This window comes from Nannospalax galili, unplaced genomic scaffold (assembly GCF_000622305.1).
Source record: "Nannospalax galili isolate Female #2095 unplaced genomic scaffold, S.galili_v1.0 scaffold77, whole genome shotgun sequence".
Lineage (NCBI taxonomy): Eukaryota > Metazoa > Chordata > Mammalia > Rodentia > Spalacidae > Nannospalax > Nannospalax galili.
Genome location: NW_008341457.1, coordinates 3,527,035 through 3,548,566, shown reverse-complemented (window position 1 = coordinate 3,548,566; position 21,532 = coordinate 3,527,035). Strand labels below are relative to the sequence as shown.

At 53.1% G+C, this 21,532-nt stretch overlaps 1 protein-coding gene and 1 long non-coding RNA gene across 3 annotated transcripts; one reads left to right on the top strand and one right to left on the bottom strand.

The window, feature by feature from the left end:
* The first annotated feature begins 875 nt into the window (after positions 1 to 875).
* Positions 876 to 19,770, top strand: Arhgap45 (Rho GTPase activating protein 45). 2 transcript variants are annotated; one of them, XM_017799168.2, is made up of 23 exons: positions 876 to 1,037; positions 1,965 to 2,301; positions 6,428 to 6,571; positions 6,668 to 6,752; positions 6,838 to 6,910; positions 7,729 to 7,795; positions 7,875 to 8,012; positions 8,106 to 8,170; positions 8,770 to 8,880; positions 8,961 to 9,041; positions 11,529 to 11,717; positions 12,106 to 12,243; positions 13,287 to 13,477; positions 13,578 to 13,702; positions 13,785 to 13,862; positions 13,958 to 14,062; positions 14,162 to 14,334; positions 15,017 to 15,205; positions 15,403 to 15,540; positions 16,368 to 16,594; positions 16,671 to 16,881; positions 18,205 to 18,286; positions 18,837 to 19,770. In XM_017799168.2, exons 1-23 carry the CDS (start codon positions 945 to 947, stop codon positions 19,121 to 19,123), a joined length of 3,327 nt encoding a protein of 1,108 aa, XP_017654657.1. In that variant the 5' UTR covers positions 876 to 944; the 3' UTR covers positions 19,124 to 19,770. The 2 variants fall into 2 exon arrangements, with proteins under 2 accessions (XP_017654657.1, XP_008835406.1); XM_008837184.3 differs by having other exon boundaries at positions 18,142 to 18,286.
* On the bottom strand, positions 10,742 to 12,208 carry LOC115071045. Its single transcript, XR_003850147.1, has 3 exons — positions 12,094 to 12,208; positions 11,607 to 11,693; positions 10,742 to 11,038 (listed from the first exon to the last, which is right to left on the bottom strand). It is a non-coding gene; the product is annotated as an uncharacterized LOC115071045 (long non-coding RNA).
* Positions 19,771 to 21,532: the final 1,762 nt, after the last annotated feature.

Sequence of the window (21,532 nt, the reverse complement as noted above, 5' to 3'; positions counted from 1 at the left end):
GTGGTACCAGGTACTATCATCCTGACCATGGGTGGTACCCCTGTGGTGAACCCAGTAAGTGCCACATGGGGGCTCCCAAGAGCCTGGTCACCTATCAGCTGTCCCAGGCCTCTTCCTGCACCCAAAGGCAGGACTTATGAGTGCCCCTGACTGAAGTGGAGGTGAGGTCAGGCCTGGGGAATGTTCCAGGTGGCTTAGAGGACCTAGAGGACCTTGGAGCCCACCTCAGAGCAGGCCAGCCCACATCCCAAGAGCCCCCCACAGCCTAGTGACTATGAATGAGAGGCACAGGGCCCTCAAGGGACTGCTGGGCTGGGCTTCTGGTTGGATCAGAGTTTGGAGAGCCAGGCTGGGCACCACAGGCTGTGCTCTTCCCAGACTGTGTCTAGCAGAGCCACCCAGTGTGGCTGAGGTCAGTGGGAGGGGGCGTCCAGAGAGTTAAGGGAAAGAGAGAGAGAGAGAGAGAGAGAGAGAGAGAGAGAGAGAGGTCACCTGCAGGTGGGGAAGGAAGTCAGGGAGGGTGAACCTGGAATCCCCCACATCTTTCCTGTCTCTTGTGTGTCACCATTCAAGTGCGTCTGTGCCCTTTCTGAGTGTGTCCCAGCGAAGCTGCAGTAGCTCCAGGCTAGACAATGCACATTCCCAGGAAAGTGACCTGAGGTGGGGGCCTGAGAGGGCTGTGTGCAGAACCTAGTCCCACACCCTAGGGACTATCACACTTGGGGGCGGGTCTGCGGTGCCACCCCCCTCCCTCCACTGGGGGCCTTTTCCTGTGTTACGACTCAGCGCGCCAATGAGGGCTAGAGCCATCACGTGGGCCTGACAGCTGGGGGGGGTGGCCCTGGGCAGTGTGGTCCACAGACAGCCAGGGCCTGGAGTAGCAGCCCTGAGAAGGCCCCCAGGTCTACCTGTCCCCACCAAGGGTGATCTAGGCTGGAGCCACCATGTTCTCTAGGAAAAAACGAGAGTTGATGAAAACCCCTTCTATCTCCAAAAAGAACCGGGCAGGAAGCCCCAGCCCGCAGCCCTCCTCAGGGGTGAGTGGGGCACAGAGCGGGTGGGGAACTGGGGTGACACCGTGTGGCCAGCGCCAGGCACAGGGCTCAAGCGACCCCAGCACCATGCTGGGCCCTCAGTGGCCGGGGGGACCCGAGCCAGCTACAGCCCCCAGCGGGCAGGACAGCAGGGGACAGACAGGCCAGGAATTGGGGGTCCGCCTCACGGTAGGGGCGTCCTTGGGATAGGCGACACATCCCTTATAAGGAATGATTGCCATGTCTGCTTGTCATATGCCAAGGACCAGTTGTTACTGGGAGTGGGTAGAGACCGTGCTGGGGTCTGGTGGAAGATTCAAGGCTCTGTGAGACAGATTTCAGGCAATTGGGGGGTTCAGGCCATTTGGGGCTTCCCAGAGCTGTTGGAGAAATGGTTACGGAACTGGGCACAAATGTGCAGGACAGATTCAGGGAGTCATTGAGTTTTTCCAGAGCTTGGGGATATCTGCTGAGCTTAGGGGTGTCTGTGAAGTTTTGGGGTGTCTCTACCAGGCATGAGGATGTCCATGGGTCTTAGGGGGTCTTGCCTGATCCCTCTGGCCACAGGAATTATCTAAGGTACATTTCCTGGAAGGTTCCCACCCATGCAGGTGTCTAGGGGTGGTTAGCAGACTGGGGACCCTCGTGTGTCCTCTCCTCCCCCACCAGGAAGTGGGGCGCCCCCTCCCTCCCGAGCCTCCACAGGCCCCACCCCTGGCTGTGGTTTGGGTAGGGACCGTTGTTTGTGAAAACTAGGAGAGAAGAGGACGTTGGGTAACAGGTCGGGGGGGGGCAGGGGGAGTCCCAAATCTCTGCCCCCTGACCTCTGGCCTCTGACCCCCCCCATGGAGTCAATTCATTTATGGGACAACTGAGACAGTATCAGGATGAAGGATCTCTCAGCCACCTGTGTCCCCCTCACCTTCCCAGGAGCTGCCCAAAAAAGAAGGGACAGAAGCCACGTTCTTGGGAGCAAGCCTCGAGCCACCAGCCACGTCCCTGGCCACAGGCACCAAGGCCACAGGCACCCTCAAAAGGCCCACCAGTCTGAGCCGCCATGCCAGCGCGGCTGGCTTCCCACTCTCGGGTGCTGCCACCTGGACCCTAGGCCGGGGCTACCGAAGTCCCCTGACAGCAGCCAGCCCCGCAGAGCAGACCAATGAGGGACTTTTCCCCGATGGTGTGGAGGACATCTCGGCCCTGCTGGCTGATGTGGCTCGCTTCGCAGAGGGCTTGGAAAAACTGAAGGACTGCGTGTTGCACGATGGTGAGAACTGGCAGGGGCACGTGTTGTCAACAGAAAAAGAAAGAGTTTCCCAGGGGTGACACACACCTATAACCCTAGTACTGCAGGCAGATCTCTGTGAGATTGAAGCCAACCTGGTCTACATAGTGAGTTCCAGGCCAGCTGGGGCTACAGGGAAACTCAGTCTGAAAAACAAAAGAGAAACAAACAAAGAAACAAATGACAGCGAGGGGATGGTGGGAAAGCCTCAAATGAGATGCAGAACAAGTTGTAGGAAATGCACACACCAGGTAAGGTTTTGAGGGGTATGTAGGAGTTTGGTGACATTTGATTGTATGCAAGGCAAGTTGTGTGAGGATCAAAGTGCCCAGCTGAAAGGGTCCCAGAAAACCATGTCAATGGCATTGGGGAGCCATAGATGGTGTCAGAGACCAGGCCACATGGAGTCAGCAGCCTGGGGGAGATATCAGTTCCGTTTTCTCCTGCACAGGGTTGCTGACTGCCTTGTTTCCTTTGGTTATTTTCACCTCCTTCCTGTTTGTCTCTGGCAGCCGAACCGAGGTGAGCCAGGCACCATACCTCATGCATGTGGCCTTAGTCCCACCCACCCACCACTGGCTCCCCTGAAACCACAGTGCCAGAGCTGTGCCAAGTGCTCAGCTGGGCTCTTCCCCAAACACCCCATTCTGTAGATAAGGAGACTGAGGTCCAGGGACCAACTGAAATGGGATGGCCTCTGAGGGTGCATGGGAGACCCCATGGTTATCTGGTCTTGGGGTGGAGGCCACACTGGTCTTCCTGGGGAAACCATAATCTTACAGCCCTTCCTAACTGGAGCCTAGTTGAGGGGAGGCCCAGCCTAGGCGTGGTGTGGCCGGATGATCTGTTTGAGGTCCTTGTCTGCACTTGGGGAAGGACCTGGGGTATCACAGGACATTGGTTTCTGTTTTGGGGTACACCCTGTGCTGTACACCCAGCTGCTGTCCTGGTTAGACCCCAGGAGGTAGGTTTGTAAAACATGCAAGGAACAGAGTCCTCAGACAGTCAAAGTGCAAGGGGAGCCAGGTATGGTGGCAGATTCCTTTTGTCCCAGCACTCAGGAGGCAGAGGCAGGTGGATCTCTGTGAGAGCGAAGCCAGCCTGGTCTACAGCATTGAGTTCCAAGCCAGCTGGGGCTTCAGAGAGACCCTGTCTCAAAAACAAACAAACAAAAAAAGTGCATGGGGGGCACAGTTGGGGGTGGATATGGGTCCTACAAGTCCTTTCTCCTGAGCCTCCTCCCACCTTGGACCTCCAACTCTGGGCCTCAGTACCCCATCCCCACCCCCAGTCTGTAATCTGGTCACAGATTGGTCCTCTAAGAATAGTAGGACAGCCCCTGGCTAGGACAACAGGGATTCAAGGATGGGATTGTTCTCAACCAGAGGTAGGGCCTGAGAACTGGCCTGAACTGGTTTGGCTGCTGGCCAGTCACTGAGACCACCCCCTACCCAGCAATCAGGTCTCTTGGTCTCACAGTGGGCTGCTGACCCTACCTGCCATATGTACCTGTGGGTTGCTGCACTAATGCCCTGGGCACTGCAGGATGGGGCCCTGAGGCGAAGAGGAGCCAGTGTGGGGTGCAGGTCCCCCACAAGCAAAGAACCTTACATGTGCTGCTCTCAGGGCCTTTGTATGGCCCATGACGGTTCAGTGGGAACTCTGCTCTCCTTGACAGCATCCAGAGCATCTCTGAGCTTCGAAGATCTCTGAGGAGATTCGGGGACCAGGGAGGCTCTGGCCCTGAGCTCCATGGAATGTCCAGGCCAGGGGCACAGCTGCCTGGAGCCAATAGTCCAACCCCTGGAGATAGGCTCAGGTTGGGACAGAAAAAAATATGAAGGCAGTTCGGGTGGCATTTCACCAGGTCACAGCACAGAGAGGCAGGGGATACTTTTCAGAATGCATTTTGGTTTGGGAAAGTCCTCCATTCCTCACAATACCTGGTGAATCTTGCATGAGCTCCTTGGTGTTTGGTTGGCAGTGTTCTGCCTGCACACCCCATTTAAAAACAAACAAACAGGGCTGGAGAGATGGCTCAGCGGTTAAGAGCACTGACTGCTCTTGCAGAGGACCCGGGTTCGATTCCCAGCACCCACATGGCAGCTACAAACCTTCCTTAACTCCAGTTCCAGGGGAATCCGAAGCCCCCTTCTGACCTCCGCGGCATTGCACAACATAGGTGCACTCACATACATGCAGGCAGTACACTCATACGCATAAAATGAAAATAATAAATAAAATATTTAAAATAAGCCGGGCGTGGTAGTGCAAGCCTTTAATCCCAGCACTCAGGAGGCAGAGGCAGGTGGATCTCTGTGAGTTGAAGGCCATCCTGGTCTACATAGTGAGTTCCAGGACAGCTGGGGCTACAGGGAGACCCTGTCTCAAAAAGACCAAAAAAAAAAAAAAAATTTAAACAAATGAACAAAGAAACAAACAAAACCCCAACCAGGTGATGCATGAATGAATTTAACCCCAGCACTTGGGAGGCAGAGGCAGGCAGATCTCTGTGAAACCCAAGCCTGCCTGGTCTGTGTATCGTATCCAGAGTTCCAGAGGTCAGCTGGAACTACAGGGAGACCCTGCCTAAAAGTACAAAATTAGGAGCTGGGCATGGTGGTGCACACCTTTAATCCCAGCATTTGGGAGGCAGAGGCAGGCAGATCTCTGTGAGTTCAAGGCCAGCTGGGGTTAGAGGGAGAGCCTGCCTTTTAAGACAAAAAAAAAAAAAAAAAAAAAAAAAATTAGGGACTGGAGAGATGGCCCAGGGATTAAGAGCACAGGGATTAGAGGACCTAGGTTCAAATCCCAGTACCCACATGGAGGCTAACTATTGTCCAAAACTCCAGTTCCAGGGAATCCAACATCCTCTTCTGACCTATGTGGGCATTGCATGACATGGGTGCACTTACCTACATGTAGGCCTACATGCAGGCATGTGGGTTCTGAGATTCGAAACTAGGTCTTCTGCAAGAACAACTGTTATTTATTTATTTATTTATTTATTTATTTATTTATTTATTTATTTATTTATTTTTTGTCTTTTTGAAGCAGGGCTAGACTGGTCACCAGGGTCACTTAGCCTCTGCCTCCCAAGTGCTGGGACTACAGGCGTGCGCCATCACGCCTGGCTTTTTAAAATATTTTTATTTATTATTTTTATTTTATGCGTATGAGTGTATTGCCTGCATGTATGTGAGTGCACCAGTGTTGGTGAAATGCAGCGGAGGTCAGAAGAGGGCTTCGGATTCCCCTGGAACTGGAGTTAAGAATGGTTTGTAGCTTCCATGTGGGTGCTGGGAATTGAACCTGGGTCCTCTGCAAGAGCAGTCAGTGCTTTTAACCGCTGAGCCATCTCCAGCCCCAATAACCAGTGTTCTTAACCGCTGAGCCATCTCTCCAGCCCCGAAAAAAAAATTTTTTTAAATACAAAATTAATTAAGTCATGTTCCAACATATGGATCTAACTGCAGCTCCCTATTGTTCTGGAGGAATAGAACTGTGTGACCATTAAGAAATGTCTTTCAGGGGCTGGAGAGATGGCTCAGCAGTTAAGAACACTGACTGTTCTTGCAGAAGACCGGGATTCTAATCCCAGCACCCACGTGGCGGCTAACAACTGTCCCTAACTCCAGTTTCAGGGGATCCGACAGCCTCTTCTGTCCTCTGAGGGCATTGCACAACACAGGTGCTCTTACCTACACGCAGGCAATACATGAATACATATAAAATAAAAATAATAAATAGCTGGGTGTGGTGGCGCACACCTTTAATCCCAGCACTTGGGAGGCAGAGGCAGGCAGATCTCTGTGAGTTTGAGGCCAGCCTGGTCTACATAGCAAGTTCCAGGTCAGCTGGGGCTACAGGGAGATCCTGTCTCAAAAAAAGAAAGAAAGAAATGTCCTGCCCCTCTCTATACCTCTCTATCTAGTGATATTGATAGTACCTGGTTCCTGATAACTCCAAGACAGTGAGGTTAATAGTTGCTGAAGTGCTCCCTCTCTCCCACCTCTGCTCCAGCCTCAGTTTCCCCATTGAGCCCTGAGGAGCTGGGCAGACCTCTATCAACCCCTCCCTTCCCGCTTACATGCTGTTTGCCCAACAGAGCTCCTGGAGGCCCGCCGGCCACTGGCCCACGAGTGCCTGGGTGAGGCCCTGCGGGTCATGCGCCAGGTCATCTCCAAGTACCCGCTGCTGAACACTGTGGAGACCCTCACGGCTGCAGGCACCCTCATTGCCAAGGTCAAAGGTCAGCTGAGCAAGGTGCAGGGGTGGGAGGAGGGGGCATTTGAAGTGGGGTTTTGCAGGCTGTGTAGGAATTTGATCTACCTCTCTGTTGCCCCAGCCTTTCACTATGAGTGCAACAATCAGTCTGACAAGAGGGAGTTCGAGAAGGCGCTGGAGACCATTGCTGTATCATTCAGCTGCACGTAAGCATGTGACACTGTGCAGGGGGAGTAGGGATAGGGGAGGGAGTGGTGAACATCCAAACTGACCCCTTATCTGGCCTTGCAGGGTGTCAGAATTCCTCTTGGGTGAGGTGGACAGCAGCACCTTACTAGCCGTGCCTCCCGGGGACCCCAGCCAGGTGAGCTGATGTAGAACAGGCAGTGCTCCAGGTCCATGAGTGTGTGGAGGCGACCCTCTTCCCCAGGCTTGGAAGTCCCCTGGTCTCAGTTGTGTCAACCTCCTGAGAGCTCTGGACAAAAGAGCTCTGTAGGCTGGGCATGGTGACACACGCTTTAATCCCAGTACTCATGAGGCAGAGGTAGGTGGATCCTTATGAAACTGAGGCCAGCCTGGTTGGTCTACATAGCAAGTTCCAGGCAGCTGGGGCTACAGGGAGACCCTGACTCAATACATACATACATACATACATACATACATACATACATACATTCATAAATATTTTTTTTTGGTCTTTTTGAGACAGGGTCTCCCTGTAGCCCAAGCTGTCCTGGAACTCGCTATGTAGACCAGGCTGGCGTCGAACTCACAAAGATCCACCTGCCTCTGCCTCCCAAGTGCTGGGATTAAAGGTCTGTGCCACCATACCTGGCAATAAAAATTTTAAAAAGAAAAAATGGGGGGTGCAGAGCTGGCTCAGCAGTTAGAACATTGGCTGCTCTTGCAAAGGACCACAGTTCAGTTCCCAGAACCCATGGTGGGTAGCAACCACCTGTAACTCCAGTTCCAGAGGATCTGAAGACTTCTTCTGACCTCTGCAGCCACTGCAGGACCCAGGTGCACTTACATATACGCAGGCAAAACACTGGTGCACATAAAATAAAGGACTGTGCTTGGTTTTTACCTCCTGGGCCATGGGGAGCTACAGGTGTTAGAGCAAAGAGGGGTGGTGGTCACATTTTGGTGCCCACTTGCAACGGGAGTTCCTTCTTCACACAGTCTATGGAGAACCTGTATGGACCCGGGAGTGAGGGCCCCCCGCCCAGCGTGGAAGAGTGTGAGGAAGGTGAGTGTCTAAGGGAGTCCGGGCTGGGGAGGTGATGGTGGGGGTGGCCTGGGATGGAGGCTGAGCAGCCATCCCCCAGACTGTCTGCCCCCGGAAGAGGTGGACATGCTTCTTCAACGCTGCGAGGGGGGCGTGGACGCCGCGCTGCAGTACGCCAAGAACATGTCTAAATACATGAAGGACCTCATCAGCTACCTGGAGAAGCGGACCACACTGGGTGAGAGATGGGGAGGCGACTGCGCATGGTGAGGTTGGCGGGGATTGTTCTGGGTGCCTCGAGACTCACTTTGCACCTCACACTCTGTTTTAGAAATGGAATTCGCCAAAGGGTTGCAGAAAGTGGTTCATAACTGCAGACAGAGCGTCACACACGAGGTGGGCTGTACTGAGCAGGTTGAGGGGCTGTCTACAGAGACATTTGATGGGTGTTTGCTCCCTCCAAGGACTTCTGTCCCTGAGGCTCTTGCTTGTCTGGCACTAAAAGCGACTGTGGTGGCTGGAAAGCCAGCTCAGCAGTGAAGAGAATTGTCTGCTCTGGCAGAAAACCTGGGTTCAATTCCCAGCATCCATATGACCCCTAATAACTGTCCATAACTCCAGTTCCAGGGAATCCAATGCCCTCTTCTGGCTGTGGACACTGCTCGCTCGTGGTGCACTTACATATATGCAGGCAAAACACTCATACACATGAAATAAAGTAAAAAAAAAAAAAATTAAGCCGGGTGTGGTGGCGCACGCCTTTAATCCCAGCACCCAGGAGGCAGAGGCAGGAGGATTTCTGTGAGTTGGAGGCCAGCCTGGTCTACATAGTGAGTTCCAGGACAGCTGGGGCTACAAGAAGACCCTGTCTCAAAAAGACATTATATATATATATACAAAAATACAAAATAAAATTTAAGTGGCTGGGGGAATGTGGCACTCAGGATGCCGGGAGCCACTTTGGTCCCCAAGTGACCAGTTGTCTTACCCCACAGCCTCACATGCCCCTCCTGTCCATCTATTCTCTGGCTCTGGAACAAGATTTAGAGTTCGGCCATGGCATGGTACAGGCGGCAGGCACGTTGCAAACACAGACCTTCATGCAGGTGGGCTGTGCCGGAGTGGGCTGGGGCTGGGCTGGGATGTCACTCACTGGGTCCCCACTCACTGACCTGTCTCCCCGCAGCCGCTGACCCAGCGAAGGATGGAGCATGAACGGCGCAGGAAAGAGATCAAGGAATCGTGGCACCGTGCCCAGAGGAAACTGGTAGGGGCCCATGGAGGCATGGGTCTGCCCTGCTCAGAGATGTGCAGCTCGGAGGACTCCGAGGTCCCAGTGAGGTCTGCCAGACGTTCTGGGAGGGAAACTGAGGCTCTGGTGCAGACTCCACATTCTGCACATGGGTGACTTCCAGCCTTCCTTTCTAACCATGGCACAAAGTGGAGGTCAGAGGACAACTTGAGGGAGTCAGTTTTCTCCTTCCACCATGTGGGTCAAGGGGATTGAACTCAGGTCATCAGGCTTGGCAGTAAGCTCCTTTACCCACTGAGCACTCTCCACTCTCCCAGGACCACCTCCCTTTCTTTGGTTTTTTTTGTTTGTTTGCTTTTGTTTTTGTTTTGGTCTTTTTGAGACAGGGTCTCCCTGCAGCTCCAGCTGGCCTGGAACTTGCTATGTAGACCAGGCTGGCCTGGAACTCATAGAGATCATATGCCTTTGCCTCCCAAGTGCTGGGACTAAAGGCATGCATCACCACGCCCAGCTCTTTTTTTTTTTTTTTTTTTAAGGTTGCTTTTTTTTTTTTCTCTTTTACTGGGTAATTTAAAGTTATGTAGGTAGGTAGGTGATGGTTCTGTGTGTAAAATGTTTGCAGTGAAGTACAAGGAGCTGAGTTTGAATCCTGTAATGGTGCCCCCTGAAATACCAGCACTGGGAGGTGGAGACAGGATGACCTCTGGGGCTCACAGGATAGCTGAATTGCCGAGCTCCAGGTCCAGTGGGAGACTCTGTCTCTAAAAACAAGTTGGAAAAATAAATAAAAATAAATAAATCTTAAAAAAAGAATAGCCTTTGGGGCTGGAGAGATGGCTCAGCAGTTAAGAACACTGACTGTTCTTGCAGAAGACCCGGGTTTGAATCCCACCTATGGCTTCTTCTGTCCTCCATGGGCATTGCACGATACGGGTTCACTTACCTTCATGCAGGCAATACATGCATACACATAAAATAAAAATAGTAAATAAAATATTTTTTTTAAAAAAGAATAGGTTTTAATACCAGCACTCTGAGATTGAGGCCAGCCTAGATTCCATAGCAACTCCAGGCCAGCTATGACTACAGGGAGATCCTGTCTCAAAAAGACAAAAAAAAGAAAAGTAGACAGTGGCTGAGGTTCCATTTCTCAGCCTCTATGAACTTTCTCTATCCTTTGCTCACAGTGGACTAGATAGGAGACTGTTATTGATTTCCAAGAATTCTTTACATAATACAAACTTCAGACAGCAGGGGTGTTGGGTCTCACATCCCTACTTTATCATTCACTTTTTTTTTTTTTCTTTCCGGAGCTGAGGATCAAACCCAGGGCCTTGCGCTTGCTAGGCAAGCGCTGTACCACTGAGCTAAATCCCAACCCCCATTCATGTTTTTTTGGGGTTTTTTTGTCTTTTTGAGACAGGGTCTCCCTGTAGCCCCAACTGTCCTGGAACTCACTATGTAGACCAGGCTGGCCTTGAACTCACAGAGATCCGCCTGCCTCTGCCTCCCAAGTGCTGGGATTGAAGGTGTGTGCCACCACACCTGGCTCCCCATTCACTTTTTTGTTTAAAGGTATCTGCTGGTAACTACATTTATTTATTTATTTATTTATTTGTTTGTTTATTTATTTATTTATTTTTGATGGGGTATTGCGCATGCTGCGGCAGCAGGTGGAGGTCAGAAGACAACTTGTAGGAGTTCGTTCTCTCCTTCTATAATTGAGTCCTGGGCATCCAACTCAGGTCGTTAGACTTGACAGCAAACTCCTTTACCCACTGAGCCATCTCATAGTGCCCCTTCTTTTTTACTTTTTTGAGGTTGTATTTTTTTTCTTTTGGTGCAAGCATGAGTTCTCTCTCTGAGCTCGACCCCAGTCCTGGTCTTCATGATTAGGTATTTGTCTTTCAGACTGTGAGGTGTGGGCTCTCCAGACTTGTTAATTTATGACTCAGTGCTTCCTGCCACCCCAGGGTGCTCTACTTCCTGCCTGGGCGGCTCTCTGTTTTCATCTGTAAAAAGGAAGTGAAATTCTCATAGCCACAAGATGCCTGGGGGATGGGGAGATCACACAGCCTGTTTTTTTTTTTAATTAATTTTCATTTTATGTGTATGAGTATGTGCCTACATATATATGTGGACCAAGTGTGTGCAATGCCCAGGGAGGCCGAAGAGGGCGTTGGATCCCCTGGAACTGGAGTTACAGATGGTTGTTAGCCTCCATGTGGGTGCTGGGAACCAAACCCAGGTCCTCTGCCAGAGCAGAGTGCTCTTAACTGCTGAACCATCTCTCCAGCCTCTCAACTTGTGTTTCTGTTCAGAACTGAGCTGTGCCTGCCTCAGTTTCCCTGGCTGTGACATGGGCACCCATTCCCTCTGCACATGCCCCTAGAGTCACTAGGCAGGGTCTTCCCTGGACCAGGGAGGACTGTGGGTTACTGGCTGGTGACAGGGAGCTAGGCTGGAGAACCAGGCTGGACCCTCGTTTTGCTCTGCTCATAGCAAGAGGCAGAGGCCAACCTGCGCAAGGCCAAGCAGGGCTATGTGCAACGCTGTGAGGACCTTAACAAGGCAAGGTACCAGGTGGCCAAGGCGGAGGAAGAGCAGCAGAGCGCTGGGCCAGGGGCTGGAGGGGCCGCTTCCAAGACGCTGGACAAGAGGCGGAGGCTGGAGGAGGAGACCAAGAACAAGGTGGGTGAACAGCAGGAGCAGAGGCCTCGGGAGGACAGGAGGCAGGGGAGGATGCCTGCAGATTCCACCCTAGACCCTTGCACCTGCTCCCTCCTGCAGTTACATTAATTTTTTGCTTTAGTGAGGATGGGACAGGGCCTTTGCACACGCCAAACAGGAACTCTGGCTCTAGGCCATGGCCCCAGCCCCTCACTGGGGACTCTAGGTTGTCACTCTACCTTTGAGCCACGCCCCAGCCCTCTTCCTACTTTCTCCTAAATCCCCCAGGCTGTCCTCCCGAACCCTGCCTCAGTCTCCCTAGGCACCTGGATGACCATGGTGCAGCCAGGCTCCTCTGTCCTGGGCTTTCTCTATCAGGCCCCTCACTGTCCCTCACCCATCCGTTCAGGCCGAGGAGGCCATGGCCACCTATCGCACATGCGTGGCAGATGCGAAGACACAGAAGCAGGAGCTGGAGGACACGAAGGTGACAGCGCTGCGGCAGATCCAGGAGGTGATCCGACAGAGCGACCAGACCATCAAGTCGGTGTGTGAGGGGGTCGGGTGTGGGCGCGGCTTGCGACATCAGTGAAAGGGAAGGGATGTCGTGCGGGTGGGACAGGGGGCGGAGTTTGGAATGGCAGAGGCATACAAGGGGTGATTGCAGTGGGGGTCAATGGGTGGGGAGCTTCTAAGAGTCTGTTGCAGTGATGCAGAGTGAGACAGAGTACAGGGGTCCGGGTGTAGGCAGTGCAGTGGAAGGGGCGTGGTATGAGGTTGCAGAGGGGGCGTGGCTTTGTGGGACAGGGTAGGGCTTCAGGCAGAGTTCAGCGAGTGGGTTTGTTCCATGGGAAGGATAGCAAGGGCGTGGCTCGATGGGTGGAGTGAGCAAAAGGCAGTGTTTGGGGCGTGGTCTGGTGGAGCATAAAAAGGCGTGGCTTTGTGGGACAGGGTTGTGACTTTGGACAGAGTAGAATGATTGGGTTTGTTCTAGTGAGAGGGAAACGCAGGCCTGGTTTGGTGGGTGGGGCTGGGTAATGGGCAGGGAGAAACAGGAGGGGCGTGGATTAATGAGAACTGCACAAGGGGGTGATTTGTACTGACCAGAGCAGGAAAGGGGTGGAGCTTGGAGCATAGGTGGGGCTAAGGGCCTGGAGCACATAGGAGCTGGGGCTTTGGGGTGGGGATGAAACATCTGGCAGGTTCATTAGGGGTGTGTCCGGAGGTGTGGCTAGGGTCTCAAGCACATAGGGGGCGGGGCTTTGGTGTTTGGAATAGAACAAGGGGTGGACCGTGTTGGAGGCGGTGCTTAGAGTTGGGGTGTTACCAGAGTGGGAATGAAACAAGGAGCCGGTTACATTGGGGGCGGGGCTAGGGTTCGAGTATATAGGGGGCGCGGCTTTGGCGTGGAAGTAGAGCAAGAGGCTGGGCTTCCAGTAGGTGAGCCTTTCTGGTTGAGCTGAAGCCAGTGGCAGATTGGGTGCTCCAATGGGGCTGGGTGTGCAGCTGTGGGCGGGGCTTGGTCCCGCTCGGGGGCGTCTGGTGGGGGTGGTCTCGCTGGCCCTGACCTGGCTCTTTTGCGCACCCCAGGCCACCATCTCCTACTACCAGCTGATGCACATGCAGACTGCACCGCTGCCGGTGCACTTCCAGATGCTGTGCGAGAGCAGCAAGCTGTACGACCCCGGCCAGCAATACGCATCGCACGTGCGCCAGTTGCAGCGTGGTGAGGAGCCAGACGTGCGCTATGACTTCGAGCCTCATGTCTCCGCCAACGCCTGGTGCGTCCACGTTTGCAGGATGCGGAGGGTGGCAGGCCTGAGGGACCCTTTTACAGACCTTACTGACACCTTCTCTCCACACTGTCCATCCCCACACCAGGTCCCCCATCATGCGTGCACGGAAGAGCAGCTTCAACGTTGGGGACACGGGGGGCACAGAGGCTGCTGGCAGTCCTCCCAACGAAGATGGTGCCCCAGAGGGGGTGCCCTTCAAGGAGCAACGGGGTGAGTATGTGCAGGTGCACAGGGTGCTGTCCCCTTGTGGCCTTTGTATCTTGCTCTGGAGACACGTTTTTTTGTCCCTTAGGTGGACGGGGTCACCAGGTACATAAGTCCTGGCCTATCTCCATCTCAGACACCGAGGGCGGCCTGGATGCCAGCTCAGGTGAGAAGTCACTTGGTGCAGGCCTGTACCGTGGGGTGGGGGTGGGGAGTCCCAGGCCTGGCTCCCTGGGTCTGACAGCCCTGTGTGTGGCTCAGGGGACTTTAAGAAATTTGATCGCACTTCGTCCAGTGGGACCATGTCGTCCAGTGAGGAGCTGGTGGACCAGGAAACAGACGCAGTGGCCACCGCTTTTGAGTCAGGTGAAGGAAGGTCCTCGATGGTGCTGGGACATGGCAAGGGAGTCTCAAGCAGGTTAATCCAATTGGCCTCAGTTACATTGGCTCATCCTCTGTCTCCAGCTGACCTCAATGGTATGGACCCTGGGTTAACGGTGGCTGTTCCCAGCGGGCCCTTCCGCCATGTGGGACTGTCCAAGGCCGCCCGCACACACCGGCTTAGGAAGCTGCGCTCACCGGCCAAGTGCAGAGAATGTAACAGCTATGTGTATTTCCAGGGCGCAGAGTGTGAGGAGGTGCGTGGGGACCTCAGGGGAGGGAACCAGTGTAGAAGCTGGGGCTCAGGGGTAGAGTGGGTATAGCTCAGTGGGCAGAGTGCTTATGGCTCAGGGGGTAGGGTACTTGCAGCTCAGTTTGTGGACTTTCAGTAGATGAGTGCTTGTAGCTCAGTGGAAAGAGCAATTACCTAGCATGCTTGAAGCCCTGGGTTCATCCCCAGCACCACCTAAACCAGGCATGGTGACACACACCTGTCTTCCCAGCACTTAGGAGGTGGAGGCGGGAGGAGCAGAAGTTCAGAGTTATCCCTGCCTACTTAGTGAGTTGGGTGCCAGCCTGGGCTACTTGAAACCCTTTCTCAAAAAATAAAAACAACAGGGCCAGGCCTGGTGGCACACGCCTTTAATCCCAGCAGAAGCAGGCAGATCTCTGTGAGTTCAAGGCCAGCCTGTTCTATATAGTGAGTTCCAGGACAGCTGGGGCTACAGGGAGACCCTGTCTCAAAAAGACCAATAAATAAATAAATAAATAAATAAATAAATAAATAAACAAATAACAATAACAAAAATGCAAAGGGTGGGGGATCTCTGCCAGGTTTGTCAGGCAGGGTGTCCCAGGCAGAGGGCTCAGCCAGTGCAAAGGCCCTAGGCTGAGGGAGGTGCTAGAGATGGGGAGGGGTTACTTATTACCATCCCCCAGTGCTGCCTGGCATGTCACAAGAAATGTCTGGAGACTTTGGCCATCCAGTGCGGCCACAAGAAGCTGCAGGGCCGCCTGCAGCTGTTTGGACAGGACTTCAGCCAGGCAGCCCAAGGCGCTCCCGACGGCGTGCCCTTCATAGTCAAGAAATGTGTCTGTGAGATCGAGCGCAGGGCACTGCACACCAAGGTGAGGCCTGGGACAGGTGGGGAGCCCTGTGGTGGGACAGAGAGCTGAGGAGTGGGGATGGGAAACTGAGGAGGACACAAGCTGAGGGAGGACGGAGAGTTGGTGGCGCAGAGTTGGGGGATGGGGAACTGAGGGAGGACACTTGCTGAAGGGGGATGAGGAGCTGGTGATGCAGGCTGAGGGTGACTCTCTCCCAGGGCATCTACCGGGTCAATGGAGTGAAGACACGGGTGGAGAAGTTGTGCCAGGCCTTCGAGAATGGCAAGGAGCTGGTGGAGCTGTCCCAGGCGTCACCACATGACATCAGCAACGTCCTGAAGCTATACCTGCGGCAGGTGAGGCCAGGGGGGGCGGGACACGTGGGCGGGGCTAGTAAGGGACAGGGACAGGGAGAAGCTGGGGGCGGGGCTATGGCCTGGGGCCAAGGCAGATGCTACAGTGGGTGGGCCCCTAGAGTGGTGGGGCCAAAGATTGATGGGGCGTGTCAAATGTGGAGGTAGTGGGCGTGCCCATATGGCGGGTCAGAGTTCGTTGGTGGGCGTGGCTAGAGCTGGCTCTAGAGCGTGGCTAATGCCGCACTGAGCCCCCTGCTCGGGTGTGGGCATGGCCAAGACTTGTACCAAGAGATCTGCCTTGGGGGAAGGGCAGAGTCAGACACCGCAGTGAGTGGGACTCTATTGTGGTGGGTGTGATCAAAGACTGGAAGGGGCGTGGCTATGTCGGTGTACGTGGGTCACACTTGCTAGCAGGCGTGGCTAGAGCTGAGGCCATGGCAGGCACAGGATTGAGATGGGACTGGTACAGATCAGACACTGACGTAAGTGGAGCCGTAGGGTGGTGGGCGTGGCCAAAGCATGATAAAGGCAGGTTAGATACATAAGGTTTGTGGGCGCGGCTATACCTGTGTGAGCGTGGGCATAACAGGAGCAATTTTGAGGCAGGGGTTGTGGGCGTGGCTATGGCCATGGGCGTGGCTAGGTTGGTTGGGCCTGCCTAGGCCCTAACCAGCTACTGGCCTGACCTCTGGAAATATAAGATGGGCATGAAGTGGGTGGGGCCCTATCAGAAGGCTTGGCTAAAACCAGTAAGGGGCGTGGCCACTACAGGGGTTCTCTCCTGGAGTCCAGCCTTGTGACTTCTATCCCCACATGTCGCCCCACAGCTGCCTGAGCCCCTCATCTCCTTCCGCCTGTACCATGAGCTGGTGGGACTGGCCAAGGACAGTCTGAAGGCCGAGGCGGAGGCCAAAGCTGCATCCCGGGGTCGGCAGAATGGGTCAGAGAGCGAGGCTGCAGCTTTGGCCATGGTGGGCCGCCTGCGTGAGCTGATGCAAGACCTGCCGGCTGAGAACCGGGCCACCCTGCAGCACCTACTGAGACATCTGCGAAGGTGAGGGTCCCCAGCGGGGTGGAGGGCTTGCGGGATCCCCGGAGCCCCTCATCCAAACGTGCCACTCCCACCACAGGATTATAGAGGTAGAGCAAGACAACAAGATGACCCCCGGGAATCTGGGCATCGTGTTCGGGCCGACGCTGCTCCGGCCCAGGCCCACCGAGGCCACTGTATCCCTTTCCTCCCTGGTGGACTACCCACACCAAGCCCGAGTCATCGAGACCCTCATAGTCCACTATGGCCTGATCTTTGAGGAGGAGCTGGAGGAAGTTCCTGGGGGCCAGGTGAGAAAGGGGGTGGGTTTGGGAGACACTCATGCTAAGGGTTGGTAACACAGAAAATGCTTAGAGAGCTGAGGCTGGGATTTTAAGGGTTAGAGTGCTTATGGCTCAGTAGGCAGAGTGCTTGAAGCTCAGCAGGTAGAGTGCTTGTGGCTCAGTGGGCAGAGTGCTTATATCTCAGTGGGTAGAGTGCTTATATCTCAGTGGGAAAGTACTTATAGCTCAGTGGGTAGAGTGCTTTTTAGATCAGTGGGTAGAGTACTTGTAGCTCAGTGAACAGAGTGCTGTAGCTCAGTGGGCAGAGTGCTCCCCTAGCATGCACAAGGCCCTGGGTTCCATTCACAGTACCACATAAACCAGGTGGGGGTGCCCACCTCTATAGTGCTGGGGTAACAGGCACCTCCTTAGAGTCCTGGGCTTTCTTCTGCCCATACCAAACTAGGCAGAATCTCAAGAGTCCTGGAGGATTGTGACATGGGGCCCAACCTCTGGGTGGCATATCCATGTTGGCATCAGAGCCCAGCTTGGTCTCTCTGTCCAGAGTCTCTATCCTGCCTCCAGAGTGCCACTGAAAGACCTGGGCTTGTTTTCAGAAGCCCTGACCTCCACAGCAGAGGGAGTTGATACTTTTTTTGATTGTGTTTTAAAACTTTTTATTTTTATTTTATGTGTATGAGTGTTATGCCTGCATGTGTGTAAGTGCACCTGTGTTATGTAGTGTCTTCAGAGGACAGAAGAGGGTGTTGGATCCCCTGGAACTGGAATTATGGACAGTTGTTAGCCACCATGTGGGTGCTGGAATTCAAACCCGGGTCTTCTGCAAGAACAGCCAGCACTTTTAACCACCGAGCCAGCTCTCCAATCCCTGTTTTTCACTGTTTATTTATTTATAAGATGCGGGCCAATGGGAGGGCTCAGGGGGTAAAGAGGTTTGCTTCAAGGAATAATGACCTGAGTTTGATGCCCAGGACCCAAATGGTGGAAGGAGAGAACCAACTCCTACATGTTCTCTGACCTATACACATACAAATAAATAAATAAATGTAAAAAATAATAATTTACACCAGGTGCAGTAGTGCAAGTACTCCCAAGTCCCAGTACTTAGGAGATGGAGGTAGGTGGATCTCTAAGAGTTCAAGGCCAGTCTGGTCTACATAGCAAGTTCTAGGCCAGCCCCACGACAGGGAGACCCTGTCTCAAAAAGAGATAATAATAATAATAATAATAATAATAATAATAATAATAATATAATAAATTTACAAGATGGAAAATGAAGTTGGGGGCAGGCTGGCACCAACTGGTCACCAGCCCTCTTCACTGCTGCAGTACGGGTCATCCCCCCAGTGTGCTGACATGGCTGAGGGTGCAGCCTTTGCTCTGCAGGAGGAGGCAGAGGATGGAAGTCAAGGTAAACAGTGGTGCAAAGGGACAGGGGATGGTGGGATAGCTGGCGAGGGGTGCTGAGGGATGCAACTGGGGCATCCAGTATCAGACTGCCATGTGGAATGACAGTTATTCCTGTGAGCTAGCTTGTTCTTGACTGTGATGGAAACAAGTAGCCAAGTGGGTGGTGGTCACCTCAGGAAGGGGATGGAGGATAGTGAAGTATGAGTGTCTGTGGATGATATGGCCACAGCTTAGACAGAAAGGGGGTGAAAATGGGATAAATGGGTGGGGGACAGTGTCAAGGTCTAGGTGGCTAAGCCCTGATACAGGACTCTTTCTCTCTTGTTTCCGTCTCCATCTTTGTGTCTGCCTCCACTTGTGTCCATCTTTCTCCATCTCTGTCTCCCTCTCCATCTCTGTCTCTGCCTCCCTCTCCATCTCTGTCTCTGTCTCTGTCTCCGTCTCCATCTCTGTCTGTGTCTATCTCTTTCTCTATCTTTGTTTTTGTCTCTCCCTCCATCTCTGTCTCTCAACTCCATCCCTGTCCCTGTATCCCCATCTCTCTGTCACAGAATACCGAGTGGTGTCCAATGACTCGGACTCAGAGCTGGAGGAGGCGTCAGACCCCCTGTTATCGTCAGATGCCAGCGCACTGCAGCGGCTCAGTTTCCTAGAGGCTGAGGCTGGCCAGGATGAAGGTCCCCAGAGCCGCAGCAGCAGCCAGGAGCAGCTGGGAGAGGATGGGGACCTAGGCCAGCAGCTCTGCACCTTCAACACCAACCAGTCCAACAGCACAGTGCAGGCCCCACTGTCCACCATGCAGCTGCGTGGTGGACAGATTGCAGGTGGAACTGATTGAGAGCGGCAGCCACAGTTTGTCTGAGCCAAGAGGTGGCAGGGACTATGAGTCCATCAGTGACCACACTCAGGGCCATTAAGGGCCACTGACTTGGTTGTTAGGTCCCAGGCCACACATCTGCAAGGGTCATGAGGGCTGACTCCTTGTAGAAATTTCTGGTGCCTGAGGGGCTGGTGGCACTGTGGGGTGTACCCTGTGCCCTGCAACTAAACATGGCTCCCAGGTAGCCAGTGTGGGCAGAGCAGCCTGGTCCTTATGAACCACCCCGAGAGAATGGGGGATACATGTCTCTCTGGATGGATAGAGACCTTTCAGGGCACTATACAGTTGGGGTGCAGGCCTAACTTGGGGTACACAGCTAGGTCTGGCTTCAGGATCCTTGTAGAAGGCTGGGTATAGACAGTGGGCACTCACAGGGCATAGTGGATGTGATTTTTGACACACCTTTTTTTTTTTTTGTCTTTTGAGACAGGGTCTCCCTGTAGCCCCAGCTGTCCTGGAACTCACTATATAGACCAGGCTGGCCTCGAACTCACAAAGATCCGCCTGCCTCTGCCTCCCAAGTGCTAGGATTAAAGGTGTGTGCCACCACGCCCAGCTTACACACACCTGTTTTGCTTAAAATAAATCTAACTAAGCAAGCCCTAGTCCTGGACTTTTTTTGTTGTGTTTTATTTGTCTTTATGTGTGTGTCTGTGTATGTGTGTCTGTGTACCACATGCATGCAATACCCGCAGAGGCCAGAAGAGGGCATCAGATGCCCTGGAACTGGAGTTATGGATGGTTCTTAGTTACTATATGGGTGCTGGGAATTGAACCCAGGTCTTCTGCAAGAGCAGCCAGTGCTCTTAACCATTGAGCATCTCTCCGGCTGCCCCCACAAACACCCCCCCATCTCCCTGTAGCCCTGGAACTCACTATGTAGACCAGGCTGGTCTCAAACTCACAGCTTGTACTAGAGAAGGCTGTGAGGACCCCAGACCCTGGCTAAGGTAACTTGAATTATAGTTTCCTGTCACTCAAGGCTACTCAGATGAAATGTGGAAGTAACATGTACCAGTGTGGTTTTTGTTTTTTTGCCATTTTTGAGGCAGGGTATTATGTAGCCCAGGCTGGCCTCAAACTTGCTATGTGGCCAAGGCTGACCCTGAACTCCTGATCCTCGTGCCTCAAGCCTCCCAAGTGCTGGGATGACAGATGTGTGACACCATGCCTGGTTTATGGGGTGCTGGGGATGATCCTGATACTACAAGCACTATCAGCTGATCTACAAGCACTCTACCCACTGAGCTACAAGCACTCTGCCCACTGAACTGCAAGCACTCTACTGTGGGTCTCTCCCTCCCCTCGTGAGTCGTTGGCCACCAATCCACGAGGACAAAGGGAGCAGAAGCAATGAACGGGATCAGGACAGCCAGTAAGCATGAAGGAAAAGACCTTCCTGGGAGGCAGATTCAGTGATACAGCTCTGTTTATTCAGTGGGGGTCAGGGAAAAATATAGTGTGGAGGCAGCAGCCAAAGCTTCAGCTGATAGGTGCTCATAGTATGCTTTATTTACATGTGGCAGGGGGATCCTATCATCCGGCTATAGGGCAATGCCTAATTATCATATAGAAAAGACCTGGGGGCAGTTTTATTGCAGGTAACTATGCCCAAGGTCATGTTCCAAATAAGGTCAGGCATCTGTGCTTGGAGGCTCTACCCAGCCTGGGGTAGGTCACATCCATTCGTGTTCAGTCAGTCTGAGAACAGGAGGCCCCTGCTAAAAGGAGTTGACCTTAACAGCAGCGTTCCCCAACATCTCCCTGTTTTGTTTTATAATGGAGAAGTGTCATCACAAGCTTCAAGAGCCAATTCATCTATCTCGGGAGAATCCAAAGTCTGATAATTGACCATGACCTGATTGGTAGTAAATTTTAGCAATGGTGACAATTTGTAAGAAATTGTATAAAAAAAGGAGCAAGCATCAAAATAACACAGCATAATCAGGGGGCTACTGATATTGTAACATTTCCTCCTCTGAGGAGGTAACCCCAAAATCTTTTTGGGATAAGAGCTCCCAAATACTTTCAATGTTTTTGGCCTTTGGGACAGAGTAGGTTTTTTTCTACTACAAAGACCCACACTCTACATATTGAGTCACAGTGCCATTTTTTGTTTTGTTTCGTTTAGTTGAGACAGGGACTCACGCTAGTTCAGGCTGGCCCTCAATCTCATGACAATCCTCTTGTGTTTAGCCTCCCAAGTGCTGGGATGACATTACGCACCAACACACTTGGCTATAGGCTATGTTTTAAGTCCATCTTCTTTGCAGTGCTTGGATGGGGCTCAGCAAATACTGTCATAGACCTTCAGCCCAGCCTGGGGTAGGTCACATCCATTCGTGTTCTGTCTTGATCCTCACAGGG

Coding starts and splice junctions, on each gene's coding strand:
- Arhgap45 (XM_008837184.3), top strand. CDS start 945: ATGTTCTCTAGGAAAAAACGAGAGTTGATGAAAACCCCTTCTATCTCC. Junction 7,796..7,874: donor CGTGGAAGAGTGTGAGGAAG/GTGAGTGTCTAA, acceptor GCCATCCCCCAG/ACTGTCTGCCCCCGGAAGAG. Junction 13,863..13,957: donor CGGCCTGGATGCCAGCTCAG/GTGAGAAGTCAC, acceptor TGTGTGGCTCAG/GGGACTTTAAGAAATTTGAT.